General features: G+C 46.3%; 2 protein-coding genes across 4 annotated transcripts in view; one reads left to right on the plus strand and one right to left on the minus strand.

The window, feature by feature from the left end:
* Positions 1-26920, plus strand: part of STK11 (serine/threonine kinase 11) — a 608695-nt gene that overhangs the window by 314591 nt on the left and 267184 nt on the right. The window lies entirely within an intron of this gene.
* Positions 1903-26920, minus strand: part of MIDN (midnolin) — a 46746-nt gene continuing 21728 nt past the window's right edge. For all 3 annotated transcript variants that reach the window (XM_081959299.1, XM_081959300.1, XM_081959301.1), the window contains exons 5-8: positions 21021-21473; positions 18986-19118; positions 17539-17817; positions 1903-6492 (exon numbers count right to left, since the gene is read on the minus strand). In XM_081959299.1, coding sequence (XP_081815425.1) covers positions 6230-6492; positions 17539-17817; positions 18986-19118; positions 21021-21473 — 1128 coding nt within the window. In that variant the 3' untranslated portion in view covers positions 1903-6229. The remainder of the gene's footprint in view (positions 6493-17538; positions 17818-18985; positions 19119-21020; positions 21474-26920) is intronic.

Raw genomic sequence — 26920 nt, forward strand, 5'->3', positions numbered from 1 at the left:
GAGGAGGTCCAGGCCAATTGTCACCTTCCAGTAGTGCACAAATCCCTGAATTCACCCCTGTCACCATCAGTTCTAATGGAGAAAGAGGAGGCAGTGGCAGCAGGAAGGGTCAGTTGAGTAGAAAACATTGGCATTTTGAAAAGGACAACAGGGGAATGTATTTTTTTCTGGAATCATCACCTTTGTCTCCTGCAAGAAGAAACCACTCAACCTGTGGTGTATTGGTTGCTAGCAGATTCTACAATGATATTCTTCTGAAGCGTCCTTTCTTCGATGCTTGGGATTTTTCTCGGTAAGCCTATCGCTCTCCTAGAGGACCAATAGTCCCATCAAGAGGAGGATGTGGTCAAGAAGGAAAATTAAGGCCAAATCGACCAACGACCAATTAAGGGCTCACCCACCAGATATTCTGGAGCCAGACACGGCTGCCGGTGGGTGACATGGACCAGGAGGGAAAGGATGGGCAGGAATCCATCAGCTGCTTTTCCTGGAACTACCCCACATAAACAGTGCAAGAGCAACAGCTCTGCTCACCAAAATAGGATATTTTAGTATTGACAGCACGATATTAAACACACTGTGAGGACCAGAGAAAAGTATTATTTACTTGGCTTCAAGGAAGATCCCCAGAGGGGCTTAGATTTCAGCCGATCAAGTGCAAGAATGAATCAGACTTCCATTTTGAGTCCAGGCCAATGTCTAAAACTCCAATTCTCCCATTTCCAACATTAGTTGGAAATTACAAATATTTTGGAAATTGGACCAAGGCACCAGGCTAAAAACCAGGAGATGGCGAGTTCTAGTCTTAAGCATGAAAGCTGGCTGGGTGACTTTGAACCAATCACTAGGAGGTGGTGAATTCTAGTACCGTCTTAGCCATGAAAGCTGGCTCGGAATCATAGGGCCAATCCCTGAGAGATGGCGAGTTCTAGTCCTGTTTTAGGCAGGAAAGCTGGCTGGGTGACTTTGAACCAATCTCTAGGAGTTGGTGAGTTCTAGTATCGTCTTAGGCACGAAAGTTGGCTGGTTGACTTTGAACCAATCCTTAGGAGTTGGTGAGTTCTAGTACTGTCTTAGCCATGAAAACTGGCTCAGTGTTTTGGGGCCAATCCCTAAGAGATAGTGAGTTCTAGTACCGTCGTAGCCATGAAAGCTGGCTGGGTGACTTTGAACCAATCCCTAGGAGTTGGTGAGTTCTAGTACCATCTTAGGCATGATAGCTGGTTGGGTGACTTTGAACCAATCACTAGGAGGTGGTGAGTTCTAGTACCATCTTAGCCATGAAAGCTGGCTTAGTGTTTTGGGGCCAATCCCTAAGAGATAGTGAGTTCTAGTACCGTCGTAGCCATGAAAGCTGGCTGGGTGACTTTGAACCAATCCCTAGTTAATGAGTTCTAGTCCCGTTTTAGGCACAAAAGCTGGCAGGTTGACTTTGAACCAATCCCTTGGAGTTGGTGAGTTCTAGTCCTGTCTTAGGCTCGAAAACCAGCTGAGTGACTATACCATCACTCTCTCTCTCAACCCAACTCATCTCAAAGTGCTGCTGGGGGAAAACCTGAAGGTTATTTTCACCACCTTGAGTTATTTATAAAAAATAATAAAGGTGGATCATTTTAAGAAATAAAAAACAAACATAAATCATTGCTATCTGAATCATTAGGGGAAAACTTGTAGGAAAGGAAATTTATTTCCAGATCAAGTATGTTTTCCTCATCATTTCCTTATATGTAGAGCCTTGGGAGAAAACTGGAAATGAGGCACATTGTCTCAAACAAACTTAAGCTTGTGCGTTTGTGAGCATACCAAAACCACAGAAAAACTGGCGTTAAAAATCTTTCCCTAATTTTTCCTAATTTTGGTTTAATTTTATACCAAAATGAAAGATTTAGGCTACGACCCATGTGTGGCTCAAGCAATCTTTATTTTGTGTTTATTATTTTTTAAACCATTTTAAAAGTTTCTTTTTTTTAATACAGGTAACTTAAATGAGGTGATAAAACAAGTCTATGCGTTTTCCCCTTGCGTTCCCCCCCCAACATTCTTTCAAATCACACATACAGGAGGATCTTTATTTTAATTTTTTTTTTAAATAATGCTTCTGGGATTCATTTTTTGCTGTTACCTAAACCTTCAGCATCGGGTGAAAACAGCTGATCCCCTCCCAGGTGACAAGTGGGGAAAAATTGGATGAATTAGGGAGGGGCAAGAAGTAAGGATATATACACTCACGCACCATACAAAAAGTAGTACATTTAAATACACACTTTAAAAAAACATTTTAAAAACCTTTTTTTAAAAAAAATCCCACTACAGCATCACATACAAAGGAAATTTCACATCTAGGGGAAAGAAAAGAGGAAGTGTAATGACACAATTTGACCAGAGGGGGAGTGGTTGCCCACTTCCCTTAATTGGCAAGAAAGTTCCAGAAAGGGATGCAAATTTTGGGGGGCCTCAGAGGGTGGGGAAGGTGAAGACCTGTGCAATTGTCTTAAACTACATGCAAAACATGAAATGAAAGGGTTACCCTGGATTTTTGCTAAACACAAGGTTGGGCCAACCAACAGAGAGAAATATAAATGGAGTCATTTGGAAGCAACAACCTGACATTGTGCAGGGACCCCAAAATTTGTTTCAAGGTCTTATTTGGTTGAGCTCTCCCCCCCAACACTTCTGCAGTCCCTCTAAATGTGTTGGATGTATCCAGATGTGTTGAGGCACCTCATTGGAGCAGCTGGCCAACACATCTGGAGAATGCCAGGTGACTTTCCATTCTCTCTGTTTTCCTTTTAAGAAGTTTCTGGAATTGTCATCAATCTACAACCTAATCTTCAACCTAATCTCTAACCATGAAAAACTCAAATGCAAAGTTTGCCCCTCTCTCTATCCCGGGTATCCTATCCCCCCCACCCCCCACCATGAAGTGGAATGGTGAACTGAAAACCCAGTTTAATTAAATTTTTTATAAACTTATTAGAGCACAGAAGAGTTGACGAGTCTCTAATCACAAAGCTCGTTGACAGATGTGGGGGAAACGAAAAGTAACGGACACAGGACAGCAAGTAGTTTGAACAGGCAAGAATATTTCCACTGAGCAACCAAAGGTTTTGTGCATTCCCCCCCCCCAAAAAAAGGGGAAAAATGAGAATATCCCAGCTGCAATCTCCCAAGAGGACTCTTTTTTATTTTTTGAAAATGCCTCTCTTGGCCTCAGCTTTTAAGGCACCAACTGCTGAAAAAAATTTATCACTTCAAGAGCAGGTGCAAATTTGGCACTAGTTGGTGAGCTTGTGAGAAGAGACGAGAGGGAAGATAGTGGAGTAATTGATAGGAAAACCTTTTTTTTTAAGGCATTTGCTTCAGAGATTTATTCTGGTTTTGATTGCCCCCCCTTTTTTTAAAGGGGAAGGGGAATTAACATTGGGTACTTAGTAGTGTTACAAACTCCTAGGCCAAGGATGAAGCTAGCTACGGATGGAGATATGTCTTTTTCTCCTGTACCCCAACATTTCTCCGATTACCTGAACTATGGAAAAGGTTTGCCCGAAGAGATGGAGGAGCAGTGGATAAGCAAGAGAAAAATGATAAAAGGAGAGGGAACGCTGCCTGTTATTCCTCCCCCCCCCCCCCCCGGTTATGGTTTTCCCGTGTTTTAATGTTTGCAAAATCCACTTGGACAACGTAATGAAAACTCAAAATGAAACAGAAGGCTGAAGAAGAAAAAAAGGGGGATTTTCCAGCTTTTGACATGTGTTGGAAAAGGAGTCCTTGCCTTTCTCTTCAGCTTAGATGGATGGATGGACCAAAAAATGCCTCAGATGTTTAAAAGAAGAGGCGATGGAGAACTTGTACTAGCTTCACTCTGGTCAATTGTGAAAAAACACAATCCAGCATCTTAAAAGAGGGTTGAGTCATCCAACTAGTCAGGAATTGCCTATTGGCTCGTAGAGAGATCTAGCAAAGTTATTGTGACGTTCCCTTCCCATAGTTTATTGTAGGTTGGGGAAGCTAGAAAGAAATTCATGGGAAATGTGGCCGTCAAAAATGATTTGTCAAAGATCGAGCTATGAGTCACCATTGCAACCTCTGGCCTCATGTTCAGGGAGAGCTGTGATATTTTTATAAACATGTGTTTATATTCACGTCATGACCCAGAGATGCTTAGCCAGGGACCCTCCTCCTTAGGTTTCTACAGAAATGGACTTGGCAGATTCAAGCTTCATTTCAAAAGTTGGATCTATGGATGATCCCAAGTTATTCTCCACACGGTCTTTTCTTTGAAATTCAAATCACACACACACACACATATATCCACAAACATACTTGTGGTTGCTAGGTCTGCGAAGAAGAATGAGAACTAATTTCTACTGCCTATGAAAAATTACTGGCTCAGATCATAGTCAATCAGCAACTTAAAAACACACACACACACCACCCTAGCATTTAAGTTTCCAGAGATTACTTTTGTCTCCCTTAATTAAAAATAAAAAACCACAAACCTATTTTTCTTTAAAAAAGTGGATGAGAACAAGGACTTGGTCTCTGTAACCAGAGGGTGCAGTTTGGACTGGTGTGCATGTATATGCCTTGGAGCAACATGGCCTCTGAGCATGGACAGAAAGCCTGGGTCTCTTCATGGAGGATACGGGAAGCAGGATCAAGGATGAAGGCCCTTTTTAGGGGCTAAAAAAAGAGGCATTGAAAACCCTCTCAGCAGCTACCCACACGGATGAGGTAAAACACGAAAGGGGACCAGGTTAGCACAGGGAGAAACGAAGAGACCAAATATTAGGGTTGATTTTGGGTGCAGTTGGCAAAAACAGAAATAGCACAAACTTAAAAAAAAACAAACCCGCCTTTCTAGCTGCCCAATGGTGCTACAGAACGATAGGTTTTAAATCTTACTTTCCCTCTGCCTAGCTCGTAACATACTTCGTTGGTTCTTTAAAAACAAAAAAAACACAAAAAAAGCAGGCAAGATCGGATCCCCTCTTATGTTTAATGCACAGAATTTTCTTTTTTAAAAAACCTGCAGTATCTTGCATTCACGTTCTACAATGCGAAGAGAGGAAGCCCTCAAATGATGGGCATAAGGTATTCCTTTACCCTATGTCCCCCCACTCCATATCCCCTCTCACTCCTCCATCGTTTTGAGAAACCCCCCCCCAAATTTGAGGGTTTCGGTGTCTCCCCCCCCCATCCTCGGCACGAGTCACATTGCTTTAAAATGCCCGTGGAGGAAAACATCCTTGGAAGTGAGTAGGCGGGGGGAGAGAGCAATGGGGTCTTAAAGGGAGATCAGACAGGTCAAGAATAATTCAGAAATGCTACATATATCCAGGAAGGGAGAGAAACACACACAGGTAGAGATGTGCAAACACACATACAAGCATACACCCTCATTTCTTTTTTCTTTTACCCACCCACCCTCTACTGGGGCCCTCCCTTAGGCTGAAGAATGCACAGCGCTTCCCATTACACAAAAGTCACCCAAATAAAAAATAATTATTTTTTTGTTTTTAAAAAAAGGAGGAAGCGTTCCAAGACAACCCTCCCGCCTCCAAGTTTCAAACACACACACCCCTTTGTCAATGCTTGGGTGGGGAGGAAGCAGCTTTTCAGCCCACGCAAACCGTTGGTGGGTTCGCCCCTTCCTCTTCGGCCCTCCGATCCCCAATGATAAACGTAAAATTAGGAAGTCAGAAGGTTTAAAGTCTTTGTCTCTCTCGCTCTCTCCGTTCAATCCACGATCAATCGGTCCGGCTTTTCCCTCTACAGGTTTTTTTTTTTTCTAAGGCAGCCATTGAAGATTCTTCTCTCCGAAATCAAAGTTAAGCCCTCCCCAAGAAGTGTGTTTGCCATCTTGCTTTCCAAATTGTCTCTCGCTCGCCTGCTTTGTCCCCCAAGCTGTTTCAGTTCTTAAAATAAAAGCAGAACAGTTTTTTTTGTTTTGAAAATAGAAAATAACAGTTCCAACGCTGGGCTGATCCATTTCGGTGCCGCTGAAGACGAGGTCCACTCAACGCCATCCACAGCAATCCAGTCTTGTGTTCGAATCAAGCACCCAAAAACTTTGCTTCACGGACCAAAAAATGTATTATTATTAATTATTATTATTATTACTACTAAATGGTCTTTCGATTCTTTTTGTTTTTTTTTCCAACACTCCCTTGCCCCACCCTGCCCACCCCAAAAGATGCCATTCCCCCTACCCAAGGTTTATTATTTTTTATGCTACGACAAATTCAGATTTCATGTCCGCTTTGACTTCGGGTTTCCAAACCGAATCTTCGAAGTCCAGATCAAGGCTGCCTTCGCTGGAAACGCTGCTGTTGCTGCTGGTGCGGGCGGATTTTCGATTGGGCAGCCAGTGGTAAGGGGCTCGGGCGTCCCGCCTCGCCTTCCGGCGCAGCCTTTTTTGCTGCATCAAAAGCTGCAGGCGTTCCACTTTGCAACGGGTGGCGCGGTTCTCCGTCTGCCGCAAGCGGTCGCCTAAAAGCAGAGACACACAGAGAAACGAAGGTTATTAATGGACTACAGTTAGTCCTTGACTTACAACCATTTGTTTAGTGGCCGTTCAAAATTACAACGGCCCTTAGATTTACGCCTTGATTCTTACACTTAGGTAAAGGTTCCCCTCGCACATATGTGCTAGTCGGTCCTGACTCTAGGGGGCGGTGCTCATCTCCGTTTCAAAGCCGAAGAGCCAGCGCTATCCGAAGACGTCCCCGTGGTCATGTGGCCAGCATGACTAACTGCCGAAGGCGCACAGAACGCTGTTACCTTCCCACCAAAGGTGGTTCCTATTTTTCTACTTGCATTTTACATGCTTTTGAACTGCTAGGTTGGCAGAAGCTGGGACAAGTAACGGGAGCTCACTCCATTATGTGGCGCTAGGGATTCGAACTGCCGAACTGCGGACCTTTTTGATCAACAAGTTCAGCGTCTTAATCACTCAGCCGCCGCGTCCGAATATATTGGATAACTAAGTTAAAATCAGGCCACTTTCTTCCCCCAAGGCCCTTGTCTGTCATGTGAGATTCCCCTTCCCATGCACTTAAAGGCCCACTAGGCCTCTCAGTCATGGGAGGGGCTTCATCTAGGTCAGTCTCCATGGCAACAGAGTCAGGATGCTGAAACAGCAGGTAAACAATGGTGCTGGGCCATTCATTCGGGCCCTTTCTCAGATTTAGATGGCTTCCCCCTTTTAAACAAAACCAAAGTTGCTCCATTCCCAGCTTCCAAGAAAAAAGGAGGCTTTTGGGGAAAGAAAATTCCTCCTCTTCTTCTTCGCCGCCTCGCTTTAGCAGGCTGTGGGTGGGTGAAGAATTGAACGTTTACAAAAAACGAGACAGAAAAAAGTGGAGCCCACTCACACAAGTCTTGGCCATGGCCTTTTATTTCCCAGGGTCTCCTGTGTCAATGACCCCAGGGCAGCAAAGCGAGAGAGAGGGAGAGAGAGAGAAGGAGAGAGAGAGAGAGAGACAGAGACAGACAGAGAGAGACACAGAGAGAGAGAGAGAGAGAGAGACTGTTGCATCAACGTCCTGGTCAAAATGATCAAAATTCAGATGCTTGGCAACTGATTCATAATTATGACCGTTGCAATGTCCCAGAGGCCACCTTTTGCGACCTACTGACAAACAAAGTCAATGGGGAAGCCAGATTCACTTAACAACTGTGTTACACACTTAGTAAGGGCAGTGATGCACTTAACCATTGTGGTAAGAAAGGCCGCAAAATGGGGCAAAAGAAATTTTGGAATCAATTACGGTCATAAGTTAAGGGCTACCTGGATTCAAACCTCAGAGTTGCTTAAAAGCTGAAACCTGAAGTCACGGAGCACCTAGCGTTTTATCCTGCCATTATTTAAACCTTGTTTTCTCTCCCCGGAGTGACAAAGAAAAAGTAATGTCAGAATGGGCATTTGTGATGGGCCCTGGAATCAGGGAAAAGGAGGAAAACATGCATGTGAGAGGAATGCCATGCGATGCCAGCTTTTGAAGGCCGAAAAGTAGCCAAGCATGTTGAGAATTAACTAGCTGATCTCATGCCCTCAAGCGTAGAAGGGCATTTTTAACCTGCACTACTGGTGACAGGCAGGACAGAAGCTGGAGGCGGCATTTATTTTGGAGGAATTCACCCGAAGAGACCACAAGTGTGCAAACACCCCCAGAGAGAAAAACCTGACTGGGTGGGCAGAGTGAGGAAAGTCGTGGAAGAGGGGATTCATTCTCTCCATCGACATTTTAATGCAGGGGTGGGGACCGATGGCTCTTTCATGACTTGTAGACTTCAACTCCCAGAATTCCTGAGGCAGCTATACTGGCTCAGGAATACTGGGAATTGAAGTCTATAAGTCATAAAGGGCCCATCGTTCCCCACCTCAGCTTTAATTGGATAGCTTTTTTCTCTCCCCCCCCCCCAAAAAGAAACTCTAGGAATAGATCTCTAATTCCTTTGGCGTCTACCACAAGCCTGCAAGGTAGACTAGGATGAGACTCTGCCAGGCTCAAGGTTCCTCCTGTTAAGGTGGACGGGAGGATTTGAACCGGGATCTCCTCAATCTTAATCTGGCCCTGTCATGTAGTGTTCCCAAATTGGGCTTCTGTGAGGGGAGTGGACTTCAACTCTCAGAATTCTCAGCCATGGCCCATCTGACTGGGGGATTCTGGGAGTTGAAGTCCAAGCATCTGAGAAATAGTCAGGTTGGGAAACACGGTGGCATCCTCGGGAATTGGGAAATTGAGATGGTGCTACCAGTCCTTTTGCTTTGGAAAATTAGTACAGCAATGGAGTAACAGCAGCAACAGCGATATTCAAATGTCCAGAGTTCAAGTGCCTTGAACACCGATTCCCATCATGCTTTTGAACACTAAAGTACGCCCCCTACGCACACGTAAACAGATGACTCTCAAGTAGAATCAATCAGTTGAACTTCAACTGTATTCAGTTCAAATATTTATTATAGCAAAAGATCAGCGTAAAGTGGCGCCAATTAGAAACCATCCCAAAACAAAGAAAAAAAAGCATAGATCTGAGAAATAATTAGAACAATTAATCAATGGAACAACTTGAATCCAGAAGTTGTGAATGCTCCAACACTGGAGGTTTTTAAGAAGAGATTGGATAGCCATTTGTCTGAAATGGTGTAGGGCTTCCTGCCTGAGCAGGGGTTTGGACTAGAAGACCTCCAAGGCCCCTTCCAACTCTGTTATTCTGAGAGAATAATTCTCTTCCCGATTTGAAATAATCCTGACCAGCTCAGATTCTCAGAGCTGTTGCAAAACGTTCCCACCAGTCTTCTGCAGCTACAGCCCTCCCCTCCAAATCAACCACCCACCCTTGCGCCAGGCCCTTTGCTTTGTCAAATCTCTTTGTACAGCCATTCCAAGCATTTTTACACTCCTCCAAGCAAGCAGAAAAACATTCCAGGCCTTTGCACACCACTGAGTGCAATCATCTCCCGGGTGTCTCTTTTCTGAGAAGAAACTTACCCATCCCTAAGTGTGCAAAACGAATGGATAAAACACATGGATAAACACCGATTCGTGTGTTCTTCTGCCTGTTCCTTCACTCCCTCTTCTGTATGTTGCAGGATTTGGATCCAAAGACCCCTGCTCTGTACATTTCTGTAACTCTTCTCACCAGAGGCCTAACGTAACAACTGCATCCCTTAGTAGCAGAAGAGCTGGTCCCAATTGTGGTCGTTAAATGTCGAAGGCTACGTGTAGTTTTATTGAAGCAAAACTGGGGGATATTTCTCTCATTTTGCACACAGAATGCAAATGTCTGGCATTTTGAATAAAGAAAAGCCTCTGGGTTTGGGGTTCCCCAGAGACAAAAGTGCGTATAGTTAAGGCTCTGGTTTTCCCAGTTGCAATGGATGGCTTGTGAAGGTTGGACCATAAGAAAGGCTGAGCGCCAAAGAATGGAGGCCTTTGTACTCTTGTGCTGGAGAAGACTCCTGCGAGTCCCTTGGACTGCAAGGCCATCCAACCAGTCAGTCCTAGAGGAGATCAACCCTGCCTGCTCTTTAGAAGGCCAGATCCTGAAGGTGAAACTCAAATCCTTTGGCCACCTAATGAGAAGGAAGGACTCCCTGGAGAAGAGCCTCATGCTGGGAAAGATGGAGGGCAAAAGAAGAAGAAGGGGACGGCAGAGAGTGTGGGGGCTGGATGGAGTCACCAAAGCAATCAGCATGAGCTTAAATGGACTCCAGAGGATGACAGAGGACAGGAAGGCCTGGAGGAATGTTGTCCATGGGGTCGCGATGGATGAGACACGGCTTCGCAACTAACAACAACAAAAGCCTCCATATTGCTGTAGTGCTTACTCTGATGAAAATAACCACACCTTTGAGCAAAGGTCTCCGTCTCACACCTTCTGAAAAAAAAAGTGAAGCCTTGAAAAGATAGGTGGGTGGAGGGCCCGAGATTGCCTGGGGAAAAATTAAACGGAGGACTGGAAGGGATAAATTAGCTATATTTGAGGGAGGGAGGAAGGAAGGAAGGTAATAAATCCCATTTGGATGTCAACAAGTTATGGGGTCACTGTCTCGTTTCTTACCAAGTAAATATCTAAATGGGCAATGTTAACCTTCCCCTTTTCGGAAGCAAGCCAGGCTAATGATTGGCAGGCAATCCCTCCCTCTTTTTTTTGGCAATCAAAATTATTTCAGAATGGCTGCACTCTGCCTATGCTCAGAAAGGGTCTCTCTTCCACACACTTACTTTCTTTCCTCTGCAGGATACAAGCAGACACCAGTAAACAAAACGTGGAACAGTTTGTTTAAAAAAAAAAAGAACAAGGAAGGGGTCTTTGTGTCCTTAATTTGTGCCTATGAAAAACTCCCCCCAAGGACTGACCCTTCCCTCTGCAATATAATGAAGGGAGCGGGTATAGAGCTCTCCCTCACCCTCAGAACTGGTTTGTGCATCTCTCCCACTTGGCTACAGACAACTGCCCAAACAGTGTGTGTGTTGCCAAGTACTCAATGCAGCATTTGTGATTTCAAAACCTCCTTTCTCTAGTTTCTTCCCTTGCTTCCTTCCGTTCCTTCCCCATTCATTCTGGAGCCCTTTGTTTGGGGAAGAGAAAAATACTGTGTGTGTGTGTGGGTACACCCCAATGCTGTGGGAGGGCGGGGGGCAGATAGGAACCAGAGACTAAGCAGCATTCGAGATCCCAGGGCTGAAACAGCAAAGGAAAGCATGCAACACAACCGCACTTCCTTTGCAGTACACCCATTTAAAAATGCGGCTCCCCCTCCCACTTGCAACCGTTGGCTTTTGGGTTTCACGCAGGTGGCATCGGCTGGCCCTCTTCAGCTGGGCATCTCCCTCCTTGGGTTTTGCTTTTTTAAAAAACAAAACAAAAAAAACACCAAAACTGCTGTGCCAAGGAGTGCGCCTCGGTGGTTGCCAGCCTCCCAGGCGTTGGAGGTGACGTCCTAGCTCAGCCGATGTGCGTCTGTGCCCGAGGAGTCAGGCGGCTTTGGTGCACGAGAAGGGAAAGGGGGGAGGCGGGGAAAGGAAGGCTGCGAATTCCCAGAAAATGGGGAGGCGGAAGGAAGGGATGGGAAGTGGAGGCTGCCGGTTCCTTGGAGCAGCCTTGAAAGGCAGACGGCCTCCTCCGCGGCAGCGCTCATAAGTTGGCGTGACCCTGCCGCGGAAACAGCAGAGCCGAGAAAGGGACGACACTAAGCCAGGTTCTGACGCAAGCAGGCAAGAGGCTGCGGCCTTCGCTGGCTCCAGCTGGTTGCTCAAGCAAGGGAGGTGGTTGGGAGGGGATCTCAAGATCTCTCCCTTGACTTGACAGAAGGCGAGGCAGTCCAGATAGCCTTAGAAACCAGCAGAGTGTTGCGACATCCAGCAGACGGCCAGATTCATGTGGGCAAAGGAAGGCGGCACTGCGGGTTTCTCACCTTTTTCTCACTACGGGAGGAGAGGGGCAGCACAATACAGGCTAATCCTTGACTTACAATCACAATTGGGATCAGAATTTCCATGACTCAGGTTAACAGAGTCCGAAGGGACCGTATAGGTCATCTAGTCCAACCCCGCCACTGCTCAAGCAGGGTACCCTACACCATTTCTGACAAATGGCAGTCCAGTCTCTTCTTGGAAGCCTCCAATGATGAAGTTCCCACAATTTCCGAAGGCAACTTCTGTTCCATGGGTGGATTGTTCTCACTGTCAGAAAGTTTCTCCTTATTTCTAAGTTGAATCTCTCCCTCATCAGTTTCCATCCCTTATTCCTCGTCTGGCCTTCGGGTGCTTTGGAAAATAGGTTGTCCCCCACTCCTCTCTGTGGCAAATATTGGAAGATTGCTATCCTGTCTCCCCTGGTCCTTCTCTTCCCTAGACTAGCCATGCCCAGTTCCTGCAACCGTTCATCGTATGTTTTAGCCTCCGGTCCCCTAATCATCTTGGTTGCTCTTCTCTGCACTCTTTTCTAGAGTCTCCGTATCTGTTTTATAGTGTGGTGACCAAAACTGGATTCAATACTCTAAGTGTGGCCTTACTAGTGGTATCAGTACCTCACTTGATCTCGATTGCATCCCTCTGTTAAAGCAATTTAGAATTGCATTGGCTTTTTTGGCTGCCGCTGCACATTGCTCGATTTTATGACTTTTTTTTTTTTTTTGGCCACATTTCTCATGCTAAGGTAATCGCATGGTTATTGAGCAAATTTGGCTTCCCCCATTGACTCTGCTTCTTGGAAGTGGGCTGGGAAGGTCACATTTAGAGACCACACGAGTCCCACGGTGCTGAAAACTGCCCAAAAGGACACGTTGGTTGCCAAGCAGCCCATTGTTGATAATCTGACGGCAAGGACTTTGCAACCGTCGTTAAGTCAGAGCACTGGTCACGTCACGGGTTAAGGTTGCAAATTTTGAATGCTCATTAAATGAACGGTTGCAAGTGTTGTTTTCTCAACCTGGGCCACTTTAGGATGGGTGAGTAGAATAGTTGAAAAGATATTTGGGATCACGCAGTGTTATTTGTTCTTCCTCTGACACGCCGCAGAGGCTAAAGTTGGATTCTGAAACAGGCAGGTGGGTTTTGAAATCTGGCGTAGGAGAAGACACCTGAGAATACTATAGAGCTGCAACCTTAAAACACTCAGAGACATTCGTACCCGTTTCCCACAGAAAAGAAAACATTGGGAGCATCAAAATTGGGTGGGTGTGGCCAACTCCACGTCAATCATTCCCACTCAGTCACATGACACACACCCCAGCCACACCTACCCAGGTTTTGTGGCTCCCATACTTTTCTATGGGAAACAGGTGTGTGTGTCTTTCTTTCTCTCACTGTCTCTTTCTCTCTCTCTTTCTTCCTCTCTCTCTCTCAGGCCAGGCGAGGAGTGACTGGAAGGGGAGGCCGTGGGGTAGGGCCAGCCAGTGGTGGGTTCATCCGACAGGGAACCACAACAGGGGGACGAAAGAGCCAAATGCAACTCCGGAGCTGCAGGTTGCCGACACCCGCTAGAGATCATCAAACAAATCCATGCAGAATTCGCACTTGAAGCACCAATGACCAGGCTCAAATTAGTCTACTTTGGACACATGATGTGAAGGCTAAAGGACCAATAAGAGCCCAAACCAATTTGATGGTATGAATCTACACTAGTGTTGCTCCACCGTACCAACTTGGAAGATGGGTGGACTTCAACTCCCAGAATTCTCCAGCCGGCTGGCTGGAGAATTCTGGGAGTTGAAGTCCACCCATCTTCAAGCTGCCACGGTGAAACAACACTGTGCTCAGAGCGCTAAAACTCATAAATGCTAAACAAGGTGGCCAGTTCATGTTTTTTTTCAAACCAGATAGACCCAAAACCGAATCCCAGGGCCGACAGTAGCTATTGAGATGGATTTAGATGTGCAAATATTTTGAACACACTAACTTCTCCAACTTAACGTAGGCTGGGACTACAATTCCCATACTTTCTTTCGAACAGCCTCCGATATCAAGGAACCTCAAAAGGAGATTTTGGTTGCAAGAGCTTTATGACCCTGCCTGTTTCAATCAAATGCATCTTTATTATTATTTCCTTGTCTCTCTATTCACAAACTCACACCATATCCAGGAAAATAAAATAGAATAACTCTGTTATTCTTAAATTTTCACATATACAAACACACTCATTGAATATCAGTGAAGGAATGATGGGAGTCATTGACCAATATCCAACGGGTGTGTTTGCATATGTGAAAAGTATTTGCACACTGTAATCCTGCTATCACTTCTCCACTAAGCAACAGGCAATCTATTTACATATGCAAATTCAAAGTTGATAAAACAGTAATCAAATGTCTTGAGGGGAAAAAATTCAAGGTCTCTTGGGCAGGCATTGGGTTAATGCCATCTATTAGCAAAAGCAAATAGATAACCTATTGTTCTATTATGCTTCAGGGTACCAGTGACCTAGGCCTTATTTGGTTGATAGAGGGAATACCTTAGATCAGGGGTGTCCAAACTTGGGAACTTTAAGACTTGTGGATGGGAGTTGAAGTCCACAAGTCTTAAAAGTTCCCACGTTTGGACACCCCTACCTTAGATAGTTGCAAAACATTCAGAGACAGAGCTCTAAACCAACATGCTGGCTGGGGAATTCTGGGATTTGAGAATTGAGTTGAGAAACACCGCTTTAAACCAGGATTTATTTAATATCCGAGTTCACACCACATATAAGTCACATTTAATTCCTGACTACAAGAACAAACATATTCTAGCCGTTTTTCTCAGCAGTGATATAGAGGAAGAAGATTTTCATTCCTCAGCAGGAAATCTAGTTTTGAAATTTCCTGGTGGCCTCCTTTCCCGAGAACTAATCAACTCCCAGGCTGGGCTTTTGGACTTCAGCCAAGGCCAATCAGATAACCAGGAGGAAGTCTTGGGCTGATCGTCAAGGAAATGTAGGTCTGCTTTGATTTCACAGCTCCTTTGTTGCATTTTGGGCTGGGGTGGATTATGGGGTGGAGGCTTTGCAGAAAGAGCTGACATTTGGGGTAGGGACCGAAGCAAGACACTCTTGACACATATGCCACAACACCCACAAAGCAAACAAACATAAAAACGCCTATACTTAAAAGCCACAAACCAATAATATTTCATCAATCAAGACAGTATGTCTCAATCTTAGCAACTGGGAGACGTCTGGACTTCAACTCCCAGAATTCCTCAGCCAGCACACTTGAATTCTGGGAGCTGAAGTCCAGACAACTTCAAGTTGCCACGGTGGAGAAACATTACACAGAGGACTAGGCAAGCCGATTTGGGAGACCAAGATCACGTGGCTTAAATCACAAACTATCCTACCTCACAGGGTTGTATCCTGCCACATCTACTCATGGCAGGAAGAAAGCTAATTGTATGCTTGAGAAAAAGACTCGGTTGTGAGAACCATTAACCTGTGGAGGCAGATTGTTATTTTCCAGGAATGGAATTGATGCAATAGCCATTCGAGGATTCTGAGAATGGGCTCATACCTCTGGAAAAATTAGCCATAATTTCTCATAGCCCTTATCATTCATTTTTCCAGCTGCAGCTGAAGTACAATACCCCCATATAATTTGCAATATTCCACTACTGCGCAATCAGGGATCCTATTTGCTCATTTCAGATAGCCGGGATGACGGACCTATGGCACGCGTGCCGGAAGTGGCACGTAGAGCCATCTCTCTGGGCACGCAAGTCATCCCCCTTTGCTCTTCTGGGTTTTAGCATGCCGGCCAACGGGTCTTCACCCCCGAAAACGAAAGAGCGGCTGCCCAGTGCATATGCGTGCCAGAAATTGAAGAATTAGGTGGCGCACTGGAAACTGGAAAATCATCTTCCTGGCGCCCACATGCACTTCCAGTTTCTGGCACGCGCGCACTCCCGTTTCATCACTTGATGCTGAAAAGGTTCGCCAACACTGATATCAAGTGCACCTATTGCTTGTTGTCATTCTCACAAATTTTCATCACGGCTAAGGCAATCAGCCAACTCCTCATGAATGTATCATGGTGATAAGCAATCTATGGTTTATTGAGTCCCTTCCTCCTTCAGGGCATCCTGCAACTCTGGTAATAATTGGCACTTCCTGGCCTTTTTTAGATTCCCCCCCCCCCCCAAAAAAACCTCCAACCATAAAACTTCTTTGGCAAAGTATTAAAACAGCTCACATCGGGGGGGCGGGGGGGAAACACATTACATCAGGAGTAACACAGGCTTATACAGGGAAGCCCTCTTTTTCCGCCTTTCAGACAATTTTTCTGGATGAGTAACAACCAATCACACCAATTCTCTACTCTGCCTGAGGAATTCAACATACGAATCCAATTAAATCATTCAGAAAAGTTCACTGCAACTTAAGTTTCTTTGGCAGCCTGTTCTTCCCCGTTGCCCAATGTCACGGTGCTGGAAATCCAAACGCAGGATTCGAAACACGACTGACAACAAACAGCTAAAAGTGCCAACTTAAATCAGGCTCTCTTTAAATCAGGATTCCCCAAAGTCTTTTTTCCCCCCCAACTCTACATGCCCCCAATTTCATCCCCTCCATCGACCCCCAAACAATTTATTACATGAAAACAAATTAATAACGACGACTTTAATAGTACTACAAACAATAATCCTGCTAATCCTCAATTTATGATCATAATTGGAATACCACAACTCCTGTCACCAAGTGAGACGGACATTAAGTGAGTCACACCCAATTTTATTTATTTTTTAGTGAATCTTGCTTCCCTCATTAATTGGGGAAACATTGGCTGGGAAGGTTGATCTTAATTATAAGCCACCCAGAGTTATTTTTCAGGGTGAGAGGAATGGCATAAAAATGTAATAAATAGATGGGGATCACATAACTCGAGGCCACTGCCTGAATTGTGATCAGGGGAGGTTGTGACAGTTAAATATGAAGAACAGTCATAAGTCACTTTATTCAGTACTATCGTAACTCTGAACAGCCGCTAAACGAATGATCGTAAGTCAAGGAATACGTATAATACTGTAACAAGAATAATACTGGATATTCCATTGATGCTGTGCTAAACTCCTGAAGAATGAGGACAGTCCAGGGGTGGGTTGCTCCCAGCATTACTGCCGGTTCAGTGTGTGCAAAAATTTTGTATACGCAAAACGTTAAAAAAAGGGAAAAAATTAAATTTGTGCAATTACAAATTTGTGCAAAAATGAACGAGTTCGGGGGCATGGTAGGCCTGGGTCTTGGCCGGTTCCAGCGACGCAGGCCATCAAATCACTACCAGTTCAGCCGAACTGGTAGGAACCCACCTCTGGGACAGTCCCAATCCCAAGCCATTATTGACCCTGCCCCCTTTACACATGCTCCTCCCAAGAACCAGACCCTTCCCCCCAAGAATAAGACCCGTCCTCCAAGCCCCACCCACCGGAAGGACTTTCTAGGCTGCTCAGAGACCATTCTGCAGGAAACAGCTTGTTTCTCCGCTTCTCTGGAGGACTGAGAAAGGTGGGGAAAGGGGACACAAGGAAAAGGACCCCAAAATCAGGTTTGTGAACTCACCGGTGGGCTTGCAGGTGGCTGCTTGGCTCGGGCACTGGACCCCCAAGTGCAAGGGCTGGTTAGCAGCAGCTGCCGTTCTTTCTGAGGTAGTGTGGTTGTTGAGATCCAGGGAAGGGGTAGACAAGGAGCACTGCGTCTGGCACCGCAGCTGCGTCAGCGACTGGGGCATGCCCTGGTAGTGCCGCGTGGCACTCAGGAGGTCGTTGAGGATCTGCAGGATGGTGCCGATGTCTCGACGCGGCCGGCCGCTGCTGTCTTGGCAGTTGGGGTGCAAAGTGCCTGCAGGGTGGAAGGAGGAGTAGGAAAGGTTGTAGCAGTGCATAAAATCTATTGCGGGCAGCAGGATATAGCGGGTTTTTTTCAACCGTAGGCACTTGAAGGTGTGAGGACTTCAACTCCTAGAATTCCCCAGCCAGCTGTGCTGGCTGGAGAATTCTGGGAGTTGAAGTCCACACACACACACACCTTCAAGTGTTGCAGTGAGACTTTTTCAAAATGTTTAATCTCTCGCGGCTTTTCCAACAAGCCAAGCTGCTAGTCCTGTAGGGGAAGGCTCAGCAAACTTTCTTCTCTTTAAGGAGCCAGATCCTGCCCTTCCTTCATGGCTGTAAGCACAGCTGGCAGGCCAAGGAACATGGCAGTCCTTAGGCAAGACCAACTCTCCGGCGAGGAGTCTGCTCTCACCCATGATGCCCTGCCTCTTGCCCTGGGAATTCAGCTGAGGTTTGGGTTTGATATTACACACACACACACCCCACTCACAGCGACATAAAAACAGGTGGCAGGTCAGATTTGGCCCAGGGGCCGCAGTGCGCTGACCCCCCTTCAAGGCTATGATTCAACTTTTTGTAATAGAAGGCGATACATGCAATTTTTTTCTTTTCTTTTTAAAGCCAAGTACATTCTCTTATGATTCAGACTTTAGCTACAGAAAACGTTTTTCTTTAAAAAAAAAAAAAAAAAAACCACAGGATGAAAAGATAGTTTTGAAACCCGTAAGGGGCTGTGGGGTGGATTACTGACTGCTTAGGACTAGTGACCATTAGCCATGGTGTATTTTTTACAAGCTGAACACGGTCTGCAGCCATCAACAATGAGTTCCACAGGCTAGGGGAGGTGAAAAGCAAAAATAAAAAATCATTTAGCTTAAAATAAGGATAAACCCATCAGATATGGTTGCTGCATTTCCTGGGAGAGTATCAACCCAGACAACATTGGAAATTTCATTGATATCTTTTATCTAATCCAGTATTTCTCAACCTGGGTGATTTTAAGATGGGTGGACTTCAACTCCCAGAATTCCTCTTTGCTGGCTGGGGAATTCTGGAAGTTGAAGTCCACCCATCTTAAAATTGGCATGGTAACACTGATCAAATCAGAGCATGCATTACCTTCTATCCATTATTTCCTCTTACGGGGCAGACAGAGAAATGTAATACAGACGTACCAGAAAACGTTCCCGAAAAAACTCCAGGGGCGTGGTTAACAAAGCTTTCTATCACGGCGCCGTGTTTCCGGGTCCGAGAGGCCTGAGAGGGGCTGCTGCTGGGCGAACTTTTACTTCTTGAGGCGCAGTCTACCTGCAAAAGCCAAAAAAACAGATGCTAAGCGGGGACAAGGATGGGCGGGCAAGACCCGTCTCCCCAACCCTTTTTCAGACAAGGTGCCATGATCCCAAAAAAGTCTGAAGCCATTCTTCCTGCTCTCTCCTATCTCGGGGAAAACCAGAAACCTTGTGATGGTCATCTTTAAGGACAGCATCTACACAAGGCTCCCCTCCTCTGAGTCATCGGGAGAGGAACCTAATTTGGCTGTTCCTTGCCGGGAAGTCATTTCTAGAAACAAAGGTTACTCTTTGTTTTTCCTTCCCCTTCCAGATCGATTTTCCTTTGTAAGTGAAAGGTTTCAGTCCCCAAACTCCCGTGTAAAAGGACCAAGTAGCAGAGTTGTTGGATAAGAGATGGGCAGCAAATAAATTTTAGAAATAGCAATAGCACTTATATACCGCTTTACAGTGCTTTACAGCCCTCTCTAAGCGGTTTACAGAGTCAGCCTATTGCCTCCAACAATCTGGGTCCTCATTTTAGCCCCCTCGGGAGGATGGGCGGCTGAGTCAACCTTGAGCCTGGTGAGATTTGAACCGCCAAATTGCAGGCAGCCGGCAGTAGTAGCCTGCAGTACCGCACTCTGACCACTGCACCACCGTGGCTCATGAATAAATTATGGGGAAGACTCTTTTCTACAAACCTACAAGGTTTGGAGAATGGCAACCATCAATGCGGCTATCCCCAACCCAATCGAATTTGGTGGTGCCTTCCTGATAAGATTGCGACTGCATGAATTCTGGGGCAGCCTTCTAAAATGGCTGCCTGGCTGAGGAATTCTGGGAACGGTGGAGCTGCAGTTCTAACCCACCGGGTTTGAAAAGGCAGACTTAACCAAGCATACATAGACTACGCAATTGACAAAGAGCAATGCCCAGCTATGCATCTCCCTGGATCAATAGCAGGGAGCTTATAAAAAATACTATGTGTATCCATGAACCTGGATTAGAAAGTCATTTCTGAGCCAGAGAATATTTGTAGGAATAACTCATATAAAAAGCCAAGATGCCTAGGCTTACAGGAAGTGAGGGAAGCTTGCTGCCCAAAATCACTTGGTAATGAGATGGGCAGCATATACATATTTTAAAAATAGGAATAATAAAGCTGTTCCAACTTTCTCATGAGATAAAAAGCTAAGAAACACAGGAAGATTCTCCCTGATTCTGGCCCCAGTTCCTTCTCTGCTCTGCCCTCCAGCCACTAATGATAATATATATATTATATATATTATATATATTATATATATTATATATACTGAGCCTTTTTAAAAATCCAGAAGGCAATGCCTCTCAATTGTCCATAGCAGAAATCTCCCAATGCATGTAGATATTATTTGCTCGATTCGCAGGAGGGTGGAAGGAGACTTAAAGACCAATTCTACCCCTTGTAATCTGTTTCATTTATTATTTTTACAAATAATTCAAGGTGCCAAACATGTCCAACATACTTCCTCTTCCTATTTTCCCTGCAACAACCACTGTTTAAGTGGGCTGGACTGAGAGTCAACCAGCTGGCTTTCATGACTAAGACGGGACTAGAACTCGCTGTCACCTGGTGACTAGCCCAAACTCACCTATTTGACTTTTCATGCCGAAGGCTAAACTAGAACTCTCCGTCTCCTGGTGATTAGCCCAAAGTCACCCAGAGAGTTTTGAGGCCTAAGGTCAAACTAGAACTTGCTGTCACCTGGTGACTAGCCCAAAGTCACCAATTTTCATGCCTAAGGCTGAACTAGAACTCTGTCGCTTGGTTTCTAGCCTGGCGCCTTAAAAGCTGCCATGGGTCAGGACTCCACATCCAAAATTCCGACTTCAGACTTTTCTGCTCATGCTCCCCCCTCGTTGGTTTCAACACCCAGCAAAACACTCCAGGACTGACCTCTGAACACGAAGACATGACGCTGCCACTCCCCCCTCCGTTGACTGTCTGTGCGCTGGTCCCATGTGAGTGGAACATCCCTGCCGTCACGGGGGTTGGGTTAGCGGTGGTACAGTAGAGAGGCATAGTCTGCATTGGCGACGGAGAAGCAGCAGGACTGGGCACAGGGCTTGGCGGGCAAGCGGGCGCCGTAGGGAGCCGGGCAAAAGTAGGGGAGGAGGCGGGAGTGCTCCCAGGCAGGGTGCGGCAACTGGAGGCAGCTGGTCCGGCTGCCGGCACCGGCGTGGGGGCCGTGGTGCCTCCAGCTTGTTCTCCGCGGCTGGCAATCACGTGGCGGTGCTGGAGCTGCCCGCTGTTTTGCTGAGCTGCCAGCTGCAGCTGGACAAACATCATGTGATCGCCCACCCGCAGGGCAAGGGTCAGGGGGGACCTCCCGGACAGGAAGTCGTTTACCTGGAAAAGAGAACAGCAGGTGGAGTGGTTAGATCAGGTGGCTGATTTTAAGCCGGGAGTTTCAACAGGGCACAAAGCTATTCCTGGAACCCCACCAAGACAAGTGGTAGATGGAAATTAGTGCTACTTGGTGCAGGATTAGATTAGATTAAATTAATAATTAAACCTTAAATTACTGCAGTTACAACACTACACTTGCAAATGCTATAGAAGCAGTCCTTGATTTATGACTGTCCACTTAGGGATATTTCGAAGTCACCACTGATCTGAAAAAAAGGAATTTGCTACTCAAAGTTGTAGACGGTCAGACTCCATCCACAGTCACGACCAACGTTTGGGCATTCAACAGAGCCACATTGACACTCATTTGCAATGCCGAGCGGTAATGTGACTGTTTTAGAATGTTTTTACAAAAACCGACACTTAACTTTCAGTGTTCAACAAAACTTCACTTGTAGTGAACCACAAGTTCACTTAACGACGGTGGCCATTTGCTTTATGACTGCAGCATTTGCTTCACTGCCACAAAAAAATTGCAAATCAAGTTGGTCACAGGACTGACCCGTTTTATGACTGTCATGACCTACAACCCTAATGGGAAGGCTCCATTGTGGTCGTATGTCAAGGACCACTTGGACCTGAAAACGTGTTTCAAGATTTCTTTTTTTTTTTTAGTAGATTTTTTTTTCTTGGTCCTTTCTTAAGGAGAGAGGGGGCTTCAGCACTCAAGTGGGTCTATGGCAGTGTTTCTCAAACTTGGCGACTTTAAGTCCTGTGGACTTCAACTCCCAGAATTCCCCAGCCAGCTATGCTGGCTGGGGGATTCTGGGAGTTGAAGTCCACAGGACTTAAAGTCGCCAAGTTTGAGAAACACTGGTCTATGGGAACACTTCATTATTTGCTATGAAAAGCAAATGTATTCGTGTATTAATTAATATTATTTATTATTTCAGATTGCCTTTGGTTGCACTGCTAAGAGAACAATCAAACTAAGAGACGCATCGCCCAGATCTTAAAGCTGCTGTGTGGTGTCCAGACTTGCCTTGATGCAGTGAGGTTGGTGACAAACAACTTCAATAAATAAAATAAAATAAAGTGTTCAAGAAAACACAACCCCCTGCTCAAAGTTGTCTTCCTAGACCAGGGAATTAAAGCCCCTTTATGAACTGTGGACTTCAACTCCCAGAATTCTACATGCACCCAGCAAGTGGCTAGTTAGAATAGAATAGCAGAGTTGGAAGGGACCTTGGAGGTCTTCTAGTCCAACCCCCTGCTTAGGCAGGAAACCTTACACCACTTTAGACAAGTGGTTATTCAACATCTTCTTAAAAACTTCCAGTGTTGGAGCATTCACAACTTCTGGAGGCAACTTCTGTTCCACTGATTAATTGTTCTAACTGTCAGGAAATTTCTCCTTAGTTCTAAGTTGCTTCTCTCCTTGATTAGTTTCCACCCACTGCTTCTTGCCCTACCCTTGGGTGCCTTGGAGAATAGTTTGACTCCCTTTTCTCTGTGGCAACCCCTGGAAGACGGCCATCATGTCACCCCTGGTCCTTCTTTTCATTCAACTAGACATTCCCAGTTCCTGCAAACGTTCAACCCTATGTTTTAGCCTCTAGTTCCCTAATGGAGATCTCACGGAGGACGCCATATCATTTCAGCAGCACCCATACACCCAAGGGATGGAGGGACAGCAAAGGATGCACGACCAGCAAGGACACAAGAGATGGAAGACCGCAAATGATGCACAGAGCCCTCAGAAGGTGCCAGATGGCAACCTCCGGCTTCCGAAAACAAAGCACACCGAGAAAAGGACCCGTCCCGCCTCGTTGACGGCAAATCACCCTTCTGCACAACTCCCTACTTCCTGTCAATGCGCGGATCAGCAACCAACACCCCCCCCCCAATCTCATCTTCCTTCGCCTCTGCAAAAACGTCAGCAAAACGAGAAAGGGGGGGGAAGGAGGGAGGGAGGAAAGGAAAGGCGGCCGGATTGTGCGTTATCCATGCCTCCAGCTCAAAACACCCAAGTTTATTATTGCAAAACCTTCTCCCACTTCTGCCTTTCTATAGCTTTCCTTCTTCGCCCTCCCTTGCCCCCCCCCCGCTCCCCTTGCGCCTCACTGCAGACGGAAGCACGGATGGGAGGGAGGGGTGGGAGGTTTCTGAGAAACCCGTGGGAACGGCAATTCGAGGAAAGGTGGCGGCCTGAGAAGCGGCCGGCCGTGCACAGCAGATCATCTACGGGAGGAAGAGGTGGGTGGGGAGGTGAGTTTCGGACACCAGGTAGGAAAAAAAATTGGGGGTGGGGGAAGCAGCCAAAGCGACTGAGTAGGACTTTTGAAGAAAAGAAACTCTTTTCTTTTTAAATACATAAAACAAGAGTGGGAGGTAGAGCTAGAGAAAAACCCAAGTCCTATTCTACCCAAGAGGGCATTCGAGCATGGGCAGAGGGCACCCCTCCCAGCAAAAGAAAGGGTGCTTGCATAATTCACACCTCTGCTCCTTCCTTTCGGTGTTATTATCGCAAGCTGAAAGGTGCATGCTTTTTTAAATCAGAGGACTCAAAGCACCGCTTAATTTCTGGGTAAGCAATAATCCTTCTTTAAACAGACCGACTTCTTCCATTACTCCCCCAGCTTTAAAATCCAGCAAAGTTAATCACAAAGGATTGCAGAACCCAGTAAGGTCTTTGGCGATATTTAACCAGGAGTGGAGCCTTCATTTACAGGGGCATTCTACCCCCCCCAAAGTCTAAGCAGACACTTTAAGGAAAGGTTTTCAAATGACATCAAAATGGATGGTGGCCTCTGGAAGTCAAATGAAGCCTGGATCAATCACAACCAACATCAAGAATTTAGATTTCCTTGTGGATCTAAAAGGCATTATTGATGGAATAGAACAGTGAACCCTAAACGCAATATCGATAGGGTGTAAAATTGCGATGGAAAAAAATCTTCTCCCACTTGGTGCCCCTGCAAGAGTGCCAGCCTACAATGCCCATTGCCCTTAGCCAGCCAGCACAGTTGATGGGGAGGAAAGGTAGGGCAAATCTAGAGAGCATACTAAAAAGCAGAGACATCACCCTGCCAAAAAATGTGCATATAGCCAAGGCTATGGTTTTCCCACTTGCAATGGATGGCTGTGGAAGTTGGACCATAAGGAAGGCTGAGCGCCAAAGAATGGAGGCCTTTGGACTCTGGTGCTGGAGAAGACTCCTGTGAGTCCCTTGGACTGCAAGGTGATCCAACCGGTCAGTCCTAGAGGAGATCAACCCTGACTGCTCTTTAGAAGGCCAGATCCTGAAGAGGAAACTCAAGTACTTTGGCCATCTAATGAGAAGGAAGGACTCCCTGGAGAAGAGTTGGACACGACTTCGCAACTAACACCACCACCACCACAGTTGATGGAGATAATAATCCAGTACAACTTGGGGGGCACCAGTTTGGGGGAAGCGATTCCCAAATCCCACTTTCTGCAATCCAAACCTTCACTTTTTTTTTCTTATTAGTGCCATTGATGCTTATCTATCTACGTGCTTACAAGGGGAAGATGGGCCCAAAGCAGCCTTTGCTACCAATAAATGGGACCGCCAGATTAAAGTGTCAAGGAATAAAGCACCCCCCCTCAAAAAAGTACCCCATGGGTTGCAGACAGAATGCAGCCCTCGGAGGCAGAAACTGGGGATACAGATAACAGATTAACAGAGTTGGAAGGGACCTTATAGGTCATCTAGTCCAACCCGCCCGCTCAAGCAGGAGACCCTGCACCATTTCTGACAAATGGCAGTCCAATCTCTTCTTGAAAGTCTCAAGTGATGAAGCCCCCACAACCTCCGAAGGCAATTTCTGTTTCCATTGATTGATTGTTCTCCCTGTCAGAAAGTTCCTCCTTGTTTCTAGGTTGAATCTCTCCTTGGTCAGTTTCCATCCATTATTCCTCCTCTGGCTGAACCTCAGGTGCTTTGGAGAATAGCTTGACCTCCTCCTGTCTGGGGCAGCCCCTCAAATATTGGAAGACTGCTATCCTGTCTTCCCTGGTCCTTCTCTTCACTAGACTAGCCATGCCCAGTTCCTGCAACAGTTCTTCATATATTTTAGTCTCCAGTCCCCTAATCATCTTTGTTGTTCTTCTCTGCACCTTTTCTAGAGTCTCAACTTCTTTTTTATAGTGTGGTGACCAAAACTGGATGCTCTGGGCCAGCCAGGAGATTCCTGGGCCTTTAAAAGCTCAGGTCTCCAACACTGGTTACCTCGAAACCTGGGAGCATCAGTTAAAACCTTTTATTTATTTATTAAAAAAAAAACTCTCTGCAGCCCGGTTTTTCCATCTCCAATCGCCCAGCCTTCCTTTATGCTCCCAGTCACGAAATTCCAGATCGGCCGAGTCAGAAAAGGCTCCCTTACCAACAGGAGGCCTTCCCTGCAGTCACGACATCCGCACTCAGCTCCTCCTGCGCACGCAAAGCGCAAGCCCTCCCCCCCCTGGCGGCACCTAAAGACCGCTGGGCACCCACCCAAGGCAGTGCCTACCGCAAGTGGGTTAAAAAGCAAAAGGGGGGGGAGGGAGAAAAAGGGAAGGGAGGGGAAGCTCCTTTAAGGAGAACAAGAACACCAGCTGCAGACACCCCTCCCCCCCTCTTCATACATGCATGCATGTCGTTTTGATGTGCTTCGGCCCTCTCCCTCCCTCCCTCCCTCCCTGGAATTCCCTCTTCTTGGTGTCTGAATGCAAATCATTCCTTTGTTCTCCCTGGAACATCCAGCACAGATGGTAATTACCATATGCAAAAAAAAAAAAAAAAACCCCAGCCAGAAAGGTTTGATTGACTGGGGGTCCTTGGCTGGGGAGCCCCCTCCCCCTCCCAGATCTGCTCTCAGCACTTCTTTGTCTTCCTGGTCGCCAAACAACACAGCTCTTTTAATTTTTTTCCCCAGACTGCCTCCTTTTTATAGCCTCTTTCCGATCTACTGCAGCGGCCCGCCTTGCAGGGAGGGCTGCCGAGGGGGACAGCCCCTCCCCCAACAGCCACCCCACACAAAGGGGAAAAGGCAGGAAGGGACACACAAAGCAGGGTGGAGAGGAGACAGATCCTCAACCTTAAGGCAGCGTTTCTCAACCTTGGAGACTTTTAAGTCCTGTGGACTTCAACTCCCAGAATTCCCCAGCCAGCTGGCTGGGGGATTCTGGGAGTTGAAGTCCACAGGACTTAAAAGTCTCCAAGGTTGAGAAACGCTGCCTTAAGGGGTCTGGATTTCCAACTCCCAGAATTGCTAGGGCTTTGGGGGTGAGGAGATTCTGGGAGTTGAAGTCCTCCAGACCTCTTCAAAAGTCGCCAAGGTTGAAAAACACGGCTCAAGATCCACCCCAATCTGCTTTCTTTTCTAAGCCAAAGGAGCTTTAAGAGCTGTGCCTCCAACGCAGAAGGGATCACAGAAATCTCTCTG

Source organism: Natrix helvetica, assembly GCF_964273705.1.
Source record: "Natrix helvetica genome assembly, chromosome: 1".
NCBI classification, from domain to species: Eukaryota; Metazoa; Chordata; class Lepidosauria; order Squamata; family Natricidae; genus Natrix; species Natrix helvetica.